The following is a 14,179-nucleotide window of genomic DNA, read 5'->3' as shown; positions in this document are numbered from 1 at the left end:
CCCGACTCCGACCCCCATTGCTTCCTCGCCCCACTTCGGCTTTCGCTGCGGCCGCCTTCCCACTATTTTCTGAACATATTTTCACAGTTTCCTCTTTTCTTTTCCAAAGTGGCCGAGAAGTCTCGATTCTCCCTTAACGTTGATTTGCTGTTTCCTTCCAGAAAAGATTCCTCAGGAAACCCCACATCTAGAAGGAAATACAGCAAATCGAAGAACACCTTTAACCCTAAAGACGATCTCACATTTAAAAAAGAATTTTTTTTAAACACAAGTATGTTGTCTAAAATCGACAAAACAACTATCCCCTCTCTTTTTATTTCCTCCTTCAAATACTGTTATTTTAAACTCTCCATCGAATGCCTTCTGACGGGAGGGCAGAGAATGTGTCCGGCAGCACGCAGCAAATCAGAGGTTTTATCTTACGCCTCCTGGGACGGGGAAAAAAGTGGAACGTGGACGAGGGAGCTTCCAGGGCAGAAAAGCAACACAATTCGCTGGGGACGCCGCCGGGCCGGGCGGGGGACGCGCGGCGGGGGCGCCCCGGGCCCGCGGGCTCCGGGCCGGGGAGCTGGTCCGAGGAGGGGAGGAGGTTTAAGTAGTGGGGGCTGGGAAGGCGGTGGGTCGGCGCATGACGATACTTTCGGAGGAAGGAAGAGGCAGCGGTGGAGTTGACTGGGCTTTCTCATCCCCCACCCCCAAGGAAAAAAAGAAAGTTGGAGGGAGGCGGGGAGGAGAATGGCCATCCCCATTTCCTCCCCACGATTACGCGGAAGAGCTGGGGCTGCCGCGGGCACAGAGAGGGCGCGGGACAAGGCGGACCAATAGCAGTCAACAGGTCCAGGCCTCGGCTGGGCGGCGGGGCCGGGCCGCGGGGAGGCCGGGTCCCCTCCCCTCGGCTCCCCTGCGCTCCCCTCCCCCGCAGGCCCAGCGCGGCAGGGGAGGCCCGGCTCTGCACTCGGAGCCCCACCCGGCCAGGCCGCGGCCGCCTCCGCCCGGGCTCTCGGGGTGGGGGCGGGGCGGGGGTTCCCTGCCGGAGAATCCTCCCCCGGGGCTGGCGGCGGGGGGAGGGGATGGAAAGCGGGGAATGGAGGATTAGGAAGGACTCGAGCTCGGCACGAGCGCGGCCCGCGCGGAGGATCCTGGGTAAAAAGTGGCCGCGCGGCACCGGGAGAGCGCGGAGAGGAGCCGGGGTCAGAGGTCAGGGCCCTGGAGCCCCGCGCGCAGAGCCCCCCACGTGAACGCAGCGAGCAGGAGGAACCTTTTTGTTTTCGACCGCGCCAGCATGCTCCCCTATTGACCGAGCTGCTTTTCCCGGGCTGCTGGGGAGAGCAGCTCCATCGCGGATCTCCTAACCCCACCCCCCTTCCACCATCACCACACATCCCAACTCAACCCTTCCTCTCAACTCGCATCCCAGCCCCCCGTACAGGGCTAGCAATAACGCAGTAAATTTACTTTAACAACAAGTGGGGGTGGTTGCATTTACTCCTCCCTCTCCTCTCTCCTCCCCCTCCTCTCGCTGCGGCTCTTGACACTACTACAAACCAGGACTATAAACATAAACATGTGTCACTGTAACAGGGCAGGTAATATACGGATTTTGAGGTGGGGTGGAGTGGAGGGGGGCTTGGTCGCCGCTTGGAGGGCAGTAAAAAACCGGTTTCACGTGCTCGACGGCTTTGGGGGCTCCCCCACGCAGCGATCCATTTATATAATGCCGACGGCACTCGGTCACTGATTCAGCAACACATACCCACAAAGGCAGACTTGCCCCTAACCAGCGTACCCCAAAGCAAATACATTTAAATGCGAATCCCTGTCCTCTCCCGGCCACCGCTGCCATTTCTTCTATTAGCAAACAGTAGCATCAACACTTCAATCTCCTTTCCTTTTTAAAAATTATCTTCCAGATAGCAATAGAGATCATTTTTTCGACCTAAGTAGTACACCGCTCTCTTGCCACAGACACTACCTACACATTCTGGGTGCAGAAACCCCTTCAAACAGGAAGAAAGGAAATTTAAATGACTGAGTTCGAAATCTGGCATGCAAAGGTTATTTCTTGGGCTTTGCCTCTATGCATTTAGCACAACTTCTGCTGCAAGTTGCTTCGACTGGCGCGGTGGAGATTCGCCACAGCAAGCCTCTCTTATTATTATTTAGTCTATATTTACACTGCCTCTCAACTTTTTTCTCATTCTTAGTTCAACAAGCCTAGCAACCACTACTTAAGGTAGAGTAAAGCGAATCCCCTCGCAAGCTTTTTGGCTTGAAACGGAGGGAGATACAGAAAATGTTCAGAATAAGTGGTTCCCTTTGTTCTTTCATTGTTTCTCTACGAACTGGTGGATACAAGGACAAACACTTACCTTCTCTTCTTTTTGCTCCAAAAACCAGACGCTCCCATCAGCCTTAAAATACACAATCCACCTTGAAAGTAACTACGAATGTCGGGAGAGTTTGTATTCCATTCTTTTTCGCTCTCTGCCCTCTTTTAGCGTAGGATTAAGTTGCCGAGCACGTTGCTGCAAGCTGTAGCCCCCCGCCTTAGTGAATCGGTCACGTTTAGGACCCTCTAAGTCCACCCTAATTCTGCCAGTAGAATTGAGGGTATTGGAGCTCTAAACTTTCAAAAGGAAAGGGGCCTGCAACTCTCCAGAAAACTTACAAATACCCTGAAATTTTTTACCATTGTATTTTTGCACCACATCACCAAATAGTATTTGCCAAGAAGTATTAGGTATTTCTTCGAGGAAAGTATTTTTTTTTTTTTTACGTTTATACTTAGCAATGCGCTGCTTAGACAGATGGAGTAAAAGGCAGGTTTGTATCGGCATTTAACGGAATGAGTGCGTTTTCCATAACGTTTGTTGTGCCATGTGTTTTTAAAAACACAAACAAAACACTACTACAACTGAGAAAGGAAGGAAATAGACGTTTGAATTAAAATGTTGTGGAACGACTTACAAAGAGGCGTTTCCTTGAAATTTATTAGTGTAAAAATCGGCCTCAGAAGCGAAAAGTAAGCTTTTCAGAGTTAAAAGATTTAATTTTCACTCCATGATTCCAAAATGAAAAAGCGAATTTTCTGGTTAGTATGTGATACTGTCAGTGTTCAGTGCCCAGCCCGATGGGCATTAGTGCCCAAACCTTGTTTAAATGTGATTATGATGTGATTTGCTGATGTCATGAATATGAAATGATACTTGTGTATCCATAAATTCGAACTTGTGATTTTTTTTTTTTTTTTTTGATCTCCCGCTTTTTTGTGTGTTCCCAGTAGCTGCAGCAGTAGAAGACAGTGATTGGCTCCAGTGCTCCTAGAAGGATTTGGGCTGAAGCCAGGGGAACAGAACCAGAGGATTCCCTTTCCAGAGACCATCAGGCTCCTCGTGTGTCTTGTCTTTCCTCTCTCCCCTCATGGGTGCTCAGGATTTCAGTATGGCTGCAGTAACCCATAGGTAGGCCTCAGCACTTAGTGTCATCACTTCGGTTTCTACACATTTGGCCCTCGTGTAAAATAAACAAAAACTTGGGCAACCCAAATAAATTGTGGTTCTTGATATTTGTATATTATTTAATACATGGAGGTTTAACTCTACTTTCTCTGATTTTTTTTTTTCTTCTACATTCAGGATCAATTGTGAAAGGCCCTTGTGTCTCCTAGGAAAATATTGCAACAAAACAAGATAATTGGGGGGAAAGGCGGTTGCAGTAGGAAAAGTGGCTTTTCTTTGATAGCATTTAATTGGAATTAAAAGATTCTTGAGCTGTAAACATTCTTTATTTATTCAGCACACATAAGCAGGCATTGTTTTATCACCATCATAATTATGGTGTCCTTTAAACTGGCTGATAGCAGGAAAGATAAGGGAATGTGCCTGCAGATTCAGATCAAGTCTCACTCCTTTCTTTCTTTCCCTCCCTCCCTCTCCCCACCCCCCCATTCCTTCTTTGGTCACTAGGGTCCCCCACAGCCCTTGAGATGAGAAGATCAGGAAGATTGTGGCCTAACCATTTCTTACATCATGAAAGTGATTTGTACCACACTCTAATTTGATGCAATCCATAACCTCCTTGTCTCCTATGTTTAGAACTGCTTTTTAGCTTGCAATATGTGTTATCTGAAGGGTTGCCTACTGCTCACCTGTATAAAAATCTCATCCACTAGGGTTTGTTGCTTTACTTTTGTCTAATTTAGAAAGCATACTCTTAGGGCTTTTTCAGAACAAAGCCTCACAAAAACCCCTTTACCTCCAAGGATTTGCAAATTTATAAAGGCAGCATTGAATTCAAGATGGGTCAGGGGGCAAAAAAAGGGTAGAAGGTCACTGCATTTTGATTATGGGTCAGTAGACAACATGGCATATACTCTGTGTCCCAAACTTCTGTTAAAAGACAGGATTTTTAAATGCCTAAGAACAGAAGGATGGGCCCTTTTGGAGACTTGCCCTGATTTGTTTGGATGAGACAAAAAGAAAAAAATCAAGGAAAATATACTAAGTTATAATTTAAGTTGTTTCTCAATTTAGCCATTTTCTCCTCCACTATTCCCATTTTCCCCTCCCAAAAAGCACAGGAGGTGTGATATCAGGTAAATTTAGCTAAAGAGATGTTGAGATTTTATTGTCCTCTATCCTCAACTAATTCAGCCTTATGAGACTTTATTATTATTTTAGACTTTATGTTATAAGTATTATAGTTACTTTTAGTTAAGAGTGCAAGGGGCTTCTTTTATTCTTTTAACCAGTAGCTTACATTGTTGAGGCCTTTGTGATGTTCCTTACTCTTTTCTGTCTGAATTCACTTTGAACAAAATGTGCCCAGCAATCACTAAAACAAATGTATATGGTGAAGAGTTAGGTGGGGGGGCAGGGTGATCCTCATTTAAATTATGTATGTATGGGTGAGAGCTTGGAAGGAAAAGGATTATTTTAACGCTCTTCAATACTTTAATTATATGACAGTTGTAGTGTAGAAATGCAAAAGTACTCTTAGGTTTTCCTTCAGGTTTTCAAAAGAACTTTCCCCATTAATAAACTACTCCTGCAAATTGCTATTGCATTTTCCAGCTAACCATTTAAAAGACTGTAAATGCCTTGTGCATTACTTCGCTCCAGAGGAAAGAGGTCAGACTGAATTGCAATGGTATTTAAACATAAAATACAGTGAAAATAAATCAAAATAGAGCATCTGAAGGTAAATCTGGCACATTCATATGGGATAAGTAAAGACAAATATGTTCGTATCTTCATAGCCCATTACTTTAAAAACCGAAAGTGCTGATTTTTTACAATAAATGCAGAAGTAAGTGGACATTAAGAATATATTTCAATGTGTATTTGCTACTGAGGATTTTCCTTTAGCAAACAGCTTGGTTTTCAAAGCTAAAATACTTTCTACGATAGTGTGTAGATTATGTATCCCTCACTGAGTAAATAATCACATTTAATTAACAAACTCAATGCATATCATATATGTGCCTAAATTCACAATAATTACCTGGACTCAGAGAGAAGGATATATACATAAATGTTAATTTAGGTGTATCCATCCACATTTGTACATGTATCTGAGAAACATAGAAGTTGATATATCTTTTCTCAAAAAAGAATTTGAATACAGTCCATCATCTGAATTGGGTTCATCTTTATAGAGGCAGCTGACATAGTCAACAAATTTATCAAAGAAACCCCCTGGCTTTTGAAGAATAGTACTTTATACATCTGGATCTGCACATCCAGGCAAAGTAAGTAAATTATTGCATAACTTTAAGCATAATTGATAACAGACACCTTTAATTTTTCATCCCCATTCTTTTGGCCAGCTTTCGCATTAATAATCTAAGCCATAAATGTTGGTAGCTATTGATCGAAATCCCCGGTGTGCATGCAAATCCATCTTAAAGTCCCCCGCCTTTCATGTGTGAGCGCTCAGGGGCCTCTCCTAGATCTTTTTATCGGGATCGACCCCCAATGTGCCTGGAGAAGACCCCGGATATGCAATGTGTGCTGATGGCCATAAGAAAGCTGTCTGTCACATTCTGTGTGTGTGTGTGTGTGTGTGTGTGTGTGTGTGTGTGTGCTCATGTGCACACTTGAGTGAGAGTTCTTGAGCTTTAACACACACACACACACACACACACACATACAATGATGGGGAAGTTAAAGGAACAAAAGAAGGTATTAGACAAGAAGAAAGATGTGTAATAAGAGTATTAAAAATGTATAAGTGTAAAGGTGTCTGAGTGCACATACAGAGATACTCGCATAAATAGTACATACAGACACATTTCCCAAATCCCCTGGCCTTTATCTTTCTGTTTGACCCAACAGATTATACTTTTAGTTTTAAAAAATACTTACTATGCTACTAGTTTTCAAAACCACCCATCATGCCAGTATTTTAAAGGAGGAAAGAAAGGAAGGGAGGGGAAAAGAACGTAATTTTGAAATGCTTACTAAATCATGTTGCTATGTTCAGGACAACTAGGAGAGTGTGTGTGTGTGTGTGTGTGTGTGTGTGTGTGTGCGTGTGCGTGTAAATCTTAACAGGAATGGAGAACATCTAAAACTACCTGGAAAAAAAAAAAGGACGCTCTAGCCAACCTTTTGTACTGTCTTCTCAAAGGCTTTTTCTGAGTTTACTATTTCTTGGCTGACTCTTCGGTCTAAATCTTAAAGCTGGGGGAGGGGAATGGGCGGGGGTGGGGGTGGGAGGGAGAAGGCTGGCAGTACTATATAAGTGCATCAGGAGGAATTTTAAAACGACATTATTGTCGCTGGCAATAGAAAGACTCAGGTCATTCTACTTTAAAAAACAAACATCAGCATCTGCTTTTCCTGGAAACTTCGTTTTCTGCTTAAACCTTGTGCATTTTGCCTCCTGTGAAAGTGAAAGAGAAAAACGCGGTGTGATAGATCCAGATGCAAAAGAAAGCCAACTCGGTGGATGGTATTAGCTGTGACGAGGCATTGTTCATTGCTGCCTCTCGGTTACGTTTAAAGCCTGAAATATCACGAGATCCATTCAATGATCCTTCTCTCATTCAAGGGACAAAAATGTAATTTGCTGTAGCTCTGATTTCTTGGATGGAAATGCTAGCCTTAGATTTCAAAGGCAAGAACTAGACATCGCGGTTTGTACACACATTGATTAAGTTGAAGAGCGGTGATTACATCTGTGCTGAGTGCAACAGTAGTCCAGGGCTGACTTTTCAAATCCCAACCTCCTGAGTTACAGACTCTCTTAAATAGACTTCCTTAATTTCCGGATGCACTTCTTGAAATTCCCAATTCTCTTCAAAATTCCTGGGAAATTACAAAGGAGATGAGGGTGGGGGTGGGGAACCGTGGCGGAGATTTCATCTTGTCAAGCAAACTACCTTTTTGTATGTCTGATTCCTCTGTTTTTATCTCTGTTTTTTCTTTTTTGAGCCATACCTGCCCGTGCTAGCCAGACCAGAGCAGAGGAAGCTGGAACTTTTGAATGTGAAGAAAGAAATTATTGTACAATTTTTTTGCAGGCTCAGAAATATCCGTTTATTCTTTTAATCATGCGGATGTGTCTATTTTTGGAGGAACAAGGAAACATATAAATGCCTGGGTTGCATTTATGTTGTAGTTGCAAACATAGAACAGTTAAGAAGATTTTGCCGAATTTTGCAACGCAGCCAACAAACCGCCTTGGGATCGTGGTAATGCAACTGGGAAGACCCTTGCTCTCATTTGGCAATATTTTGGATATTCTTGAAAACGACACCAAAATATGCCTTAATTTGACTAAGAAGAGGTTAAACCAAACTGCTATTCATCCAAAGTGATTTTGTTATAGCAGATGCTTGGCTTTCATGGAAAAACTGGGAGTTGTAGAAGATTCACCTAAACTACCAACCAAAGCATCATAGACCACTGAAATGGCCTGCATCGTACATCAGCACTTTCTTTTCATCCTTATTACGTAAAACCTCTGGAAGCACCTTGGGCGTTTGACATTTTCTTTTCTTTGCTGCAGAAGGAAGCAATCTGCTCCCAGGAATTCTGACCTGTCGTGAACAGGACCCTGGCAAAGGCTGTGCTGGGGACTCTAGAACGATCCCGCCTCCAATCCAGCCCGGTTAATTGTGAAAAGTGTACACATTTCTGGCTTATCTATGCTTTGTTATGGCTCTGACGTGAAACTACCTCCTCCCCAGCCCACCCCCCAGCAGAGAACCGAAATCCAGTTGAATTGTTACAGTGTGTCGGAGCTGGAGCCTTGAACTGCTTCCTTGGTCAAATAACTTTGTTTCTGGTTGTAAAAAGGCATTTCAGGAAAAAAGAAAAAAATAAAAGAAAAGAAAAAAAGGAAAATCCAGAGAAATTCCAAACGTAAGTCTGTACTGGGGTGGTTCACCGCGCGGGTTTAACTTCGCAGCTCCCAGCCGGTCTCCTTCCCCACTTCTATAAGGGAAATACCAGGCTATTCTTCACATTTTCGCTTAAGCTCCATTTTCAAAAGGAAAGGGGGTGGGGTGTATCTATTTTGGCTTGATAATGTTTTTTAAATGCTTTTCTTTGAAATTATAATAGCTGTATCGGTAAAATGCAAATAAAGAAAAAAATAGGCAATATTTCTTTAAAGGCGAATATATGGTGCGGGTTTTTTTTTGTTGTTTTTTTTTTTTTTTTTTTTTGAAGCGTACACGCACTGCTTCTGATGAAGTCTGTGAGTCAGGCTGTTTCTGAGCTCCGATAGTTTAATGGAAAGATTTATATACCGACTGTATTATTTACTTTGGGAGGGGAGGTGGCAGTATAAGGGTATGCTAATTAGTGGGAGATTTTGGGGGGAAGGGGTGGAATATCAATTTTTATTGCATCACCTGTCAGGAGTGTCCAATCAGCGCGGGCTTTAGGGGAATTAATTGATGAAGGTGTCTCCGGACGAGCTCACTTCACTCTGTCATTTTATTTGTAGCTAAAGCAGCGGCGGGAATAGCAGCTGCATTTCTTTCCTCTTTCTGCCTTCACATTCCATTATCATAGTGCTCCAATGGAGAAGGAAGGAATAGAGGGGCCCAGGTACTGATCTGCATCGGGGACTCAGACCACCACACTGGCAGATCAGAAACCGGATGGTTTTTTCCCTCTTTTTTAAAAAAACGAAAACCAAAAAAAAAGCAAGAATCAAGTCAGTGTAATTTCATGGGGTTCCCCTCCCCAAATAATTTCGCCTAGAGTTTGGCATTCCCTTCGCCGGGAATAACAGTCTTTGTTATTTTATTAGCAGGATGCCTTGAGACACACGCAGCATCTGGCGGAGGATTAACATACATACATGTGTATGTATGCGTCACGTATATATTTACTGCAAATGGTGGGGATCATTTAGTGCCCGAGATGGGAGACCTGAAGTCAGGTTTTGAAGAGGTGGATGGCGTGAGGCTCGGCTACCTCATCATTAAAGGAAAGCAAATGTTTGCCCTCTCCCAAGTCTTCACGGATCTGCTGAAAAACATCCCGAGGACGACCGTGCACAAGCGCATGGATCATCTGAAAGTGAAAAAGCACCACTGCGATCTGGAAGAGTTGCGGAAACTCAAGGCAATCAACAGCATCGCCTTCCACGCCGCCAAATGCACGCTCATCTCCCGGGAAGACGTGGAAGCGCTCTACACCTCCTGCAAGACCGAGCGCGTCCTCAAGACCAAGCGCAGGAGGGTCGGCCGGGCCCTGGCCACAAAGGCGCCGCCGCCAGAGCGCGCCGCCGCCGCCAGCCCCCGCCCGGGATTTTGGAAGGACAAGCACCAACTTTGGCGGGGCCTGAGCGGAGCCGCGCGGCCCCTGCCAATCAGCGCGCAGTCCCCGCGCCCGGGCGCCGCCGCCGCGCGCCCCGCCGCCCATCTACCTCAGATTTTTAGCAAATACCCGGGCTCGCACTACCCGGAAATCGTGCGCTCGCCTTGCAAACCCCCTCTAAACTATGAAACTGCCCCGCTCCAGGGAAACTACGTCGCTTTCCACTCGGACCCCGCTTATTTTCGGAGCCTGCTGTGCAGCAAGCACCCGGCCGCCGCCGCCGCCGCCGCCGCTGCCGCCGCCGCCGCCGCAGCCGCCGCAGCCGCCGCCTACTACCAAGCGTCGGCGGCCGGGCCCCAGCCCAAGGCGGCGGCGGGCGCCGGGGGCCCGGTGAGCCTGAGCTACCGCTGCAAGCGCAAGCGCGGGCCCGCCAAGGACTGCCTGCTCGCGCCCCACGCCGGCGCCCGCCGCCTGCTGCTGCTGCCCAGGTCCTACAAAGCCAAGGCGGCCGCGGCGGCGGCGGCAGCGGCGGCGGCGGCGGCAGCCGCCGGAGCCACTTGCCTGGAGAGGTTTCATCTGGTCAACAGCTTCTGCCCGCCTCCCCACCACCACCACCACCACCACCACCACCATCACCACCACCACCACCGGGCCCAGCAGCCGCCGCCGAGTCACCACCCCCCTCACCACCACCGGCCGCAGCCCCATCTGGGCAGCTTTCCCGAGAGTTGCAGCAGCGACTCCGAGTCCAGCTCCTACTCGGACCATGCCGCCAACGACTCGGATTTTGGTTCCAGTTTGTCCAGCTCCAGCAACTCTGTGTCCTCGGAGGAAGAGGAGGAGGAGGGAGAGGAGGAGGAGGAGGAAGAGGAGGAGGAAGAGGAGGAGGGGGGCAGCGGGGCCTCGGATTCCAGTGAAGTCAGCTCGGAGGAGGAGGACTCGTCCTCGGAGTCGGACTCCAGCTCCGGCTCCAGCCAAGTGTCAGTGCAGAGCATCCGTTTCAGGCGCACCAGCTTCTGCAAGCCTCCCAGCGTGCAGGCGCAGGCCAACTTCTTGTACCATCTGGCCTCCGCCGCCGCTGCAACCAAACCCGCTGCTTTCGAGGATGCCGGCAGACTTCCCGACCTCAAGAGCAGTGTCAAAGCGGAGTCGCCGGAGGAGTGGAATCTGCAGAGCTGGGCCCCCAAAGCGTCTCCGGTGTACTGCCCGGCCAGCCTGGGGAGTTGTTTCACTGAGATAAGGAACGATAGGGTATCGGAGATTACATTCCCACACTCTGAAATTTCCAGTACTGTAAAGAGAACTGACCTGACAATTAACTGCCTGGCAGAGGGGGCCTCTTCACCTAGCCCAAAGACAAACAATGCATTTCCACAACAAAGAATACTCCGAGAGGCTAGGAAATGCCTACAAGCAACTCCTACTGCACACTGTGCAGATAACAACACAATAGCTGCTAGGTTCTTAAATAATGATTCTTCAGGAGCGGCAGCAAATCTAGAAAAAGATTCCAAAATCCTTCATTGTCCTGAATTTGCTACGGATTTGCCCTCTTCGCAAACTGATCCTGAAGTGGATGCAGCAGCACCAGCAACTAAAGCTGAGAATCCCTGCACTGACACAGGCGACAAGACGTTGTCATTTCTGCACAATATTAAAATCAAAGTAGAAGACAGTAGTGCTAATGAAGAATATGAACCTGACCTTATTACAAATAAGCTAAAGTGCGAGTGCAATGATACAAAGGGTGAGTTTTACAGTGTGACTGAAAGTAAAGAGGACGCCTTGTTAACCACAGCCAAGGAAGGTTTTGCATGCCCTGGAAAAGAAGCTCCTTCCTTAAATCCACTGGCTCAGAGTCAGGGCCTTTCATGCACTTTAGGTTCTCCAAAACCTGAGGATGGGGAATATAAATTTGGTGCCAGGGTGAGAAAAAATTACCGGACACTAGTACTGGGAAAGCGACCTGTCCTTCAGACACCTCCAGTCAAACCAAATTTGAAATCAGCTAGAAGCCCTCGTCCTACAGGTAAAACTGAGACACATGAAGGAACACTGGATGATTTTACAGTTATAAACAGACGCAAAAAGGTAGCCAGCAATGTAGCATCAGCAGTGAAAAGGCCATTTAATTTCATGGCAAATTTTCCTTGTCCACCATCACTCGTTATTGGGAAAGATGGGGATTTGTGGCCGGCGTATTCCTTAAACACCACTAAGGATTTCCAACCTCCTCACAAGGCCCATCCTATATGGAAATGGCAGCTGGGCGGTTCTGCAATACCTCTTCCACCTAGTCACAAATTCAGGAAATTTAATTCATAAAAATGTTTTGGAAGATATTTTCTTGAACCATATTACCTTCCTTTTGTTGTAAACTGCACAGGATGGTTTGTACAAGTCCATTAATGTGTTACACCCCCTTTGGAGTCCTGGTTTATCGCATTTTGAAGACAGAAATCGGATTACTTTTTTTTCATTGCGGGTTTTTTTTTTTTTTTTTTTGGAGTAGGGTGGGGGCGGGGTGGGAGAAGGGTTGGTTTACATTCCACAGACTACTTCAGGCTAAAGACTCAAGTAAAACTCAGTTATTACGGTAGAGCTGGAACACTTTACTGTTTCAATGCTAATAATGCACCCGGTACCTCAATTCAACTGCTACAAATAAATGTCAAAAGGTTGAATAATAAATATTACAATGAGCCATTAAGTTTATGCACTAGATTTCAGACCTGAAAGTGTAACTGTTAATTCAGTGAAAGTTTGTTAGGTTACATAGTTACACGGTGAGGTAGCAAGAAGTTTCCGTGAGCCCAAAATGTTATTTTCTGGAGCTCTTGTTTGTGGGGTATCTTTTTCTTTTGACTCCCCTCGTTTCCTTTTCAATAGTAGTTGCACTTAACTTTTTTATTTTTATTTTTTGAGCAGAAAGATTGGGGTGTGAGTCCTGATTGAATGCTGGTAAAAGCTGCCTCATATATACTGAGTAAAATAAATATGGAATTGTATTTTTTTTTTTTTGTAAAGGGTGTGATTTTACTTTTAAAGCCACTCCTTGCAATTGGAAAAGTCCTTTTTGTGTTCTCACCCAAAGGTTTTGAAGAAGGTGACTCTTACTATTGTCCTGCTTATCTTGTGGTCTGAACATGACTCTTCAAACTCACAAAACAATTAAAATATCTCTCTTAATAGCAGGATATTTTATGGTTTAACTCTTCATAGTGACAAAGCAGTAAATACAACCAAGAAAAAGAAAATGAGGGGTCAGAGTTAAAATACCCTCAATGAAAAATAACAGTTATTTCAGGGCTTTTTGGTACCAGAACTCAGGCACTTGGATTTTATTACCTTATACTTTTTCTGCATCTCTCTAAACTTCTGTTTTCAGACCATCCTGTGTATAGAGCAGGAGAGTTTCTACTGCAAGTGACAATCAGAGGTGACTATCTATATTTGCACTTAAAATCAAAATAGTTCAACATGCAAATGCTAGGGTCTAGCCCTTGGTAAGGGCCATGCTGGTGTACTGTGTTGTGATGATGGAAGCAGTAAATCAAAATTATGGAAATTTGCACTGTTGAAAAGCATGCTTTAGCTTTATTTTCAATTAAAAACACTGTTAAAAATTCCTGGTTCCATACATTTCTACTTATTCCAGATTGAAGAACGGTTAACAGGATTGAATGGTTTTGTTGACATTTTCACTTGTAATGTTTTTGCTTGAAAGAACTGCATTTATTGGGTGTAGTGTTTTGTTGTAATACTATGTGATGAGGCCAGTCAGATTCTGTGCAAAACACTGGTGGATTTCTTCCTAAATAACAACAAAACTTTACAAACTTGTTACAAATCAAGTACAAGAAGTTTCAGATTTAAGAAAATGAAGCAGAGATCAGTTGTTATTTTAATGAACATTGAATCTAATAATTTTTGGTCCACCTCCTTTAGTCTGACAAATTATATATCTCAGGTCCTTGCTATCCTAAGTCTCAGAAGTTGCATCTATAGATCATAAATCACAAAGCAAAACAAAACACCAATGAAATGTTTACTGTGTGAATTTAAGTCACTATTTCTCATGGAAATTCAGTCTTTTTTTTTTTTAACCTTTTAATTCCTACTCCCTTTGAAATTTTCCTTTTGTCTATAAATGTTTCTGATAGATCTGGATGGTCTCAGCCCCTAATTGCTGAATATGCTCTGTGGTTTTCCTCTTATTGTAAAGGACAGAGGCTGAAAATACCTGCATCCAAATACATTTGGATGGAGTAAACAGATGCTTTGAACTGCCTTCCTTCCTTTCCTTCTTGAATGTTGCCAGATGTAGGTTCACTGGATCCTTTTTTATTGGAATGGTAGCTATGGTCAGAGCAAAAATTTTGGGGGTATTATCCTTGAAT

The 14,179-nt window shown here is 45.0% G+C and overlaps 1 protein-coding gene across 2 annotated transcripts; it reads left to right on the top strand.

The window, feature by feature from the left end:
* The first annotated feature begins 8,940 nt into the window (after positions 1-8,940).
* SKIDA1 (SKI/DACH domain containing 1) lies at positions 8,941-12,104 on the top strand. Of its 2 annotated transcripts, none has more exons than XM_012644296.1 (2): positions 8,941-9,171; positions 9,268-12,104. In XM_012644296.1, the coding sequence occupies exon 2, from the start codon at positions 9,381-9,383 to the stop codon at positions 12,102-12,104; it is 2,724 nt and encodes a 907-aa protein (XP_012499750.1). In that variant the 5' UTR covers positions 8,941-9,171; positions 9,268-9,380. The 2 variants fall into 2 exon arrangements, with proteins under 2 accessions (XP_012499750.1, XP_012499760.1); XM_012644306.1 differs by having other exon boundaries at positions 9,017-9,171; positions 9,271-12,104.
* Positions 12,105-14,179: the final 2,075 nt, after the last annotated feature.

Source organism: Propithecus coquereli, unplaced genomic scaffold (genome assembly GCF_000956105.1).
Source record: "Propithecus coquereli isolate 6110/MARCELLA unplaced genomic scaffold, Pcoq_1.0 Scaffold103, whole genome shotgun sequence".
NCBI lineage: Eukaryota > Metazoa > Chordata > Mammalia > Primates > Indriidae > Propithecus > Propithecus coquereli.
The sequence above is the reverse complement of the archived record's forward strand: the minus strand, read 5'-3'. Positions and strand labels throughout refer to the sequence as shown.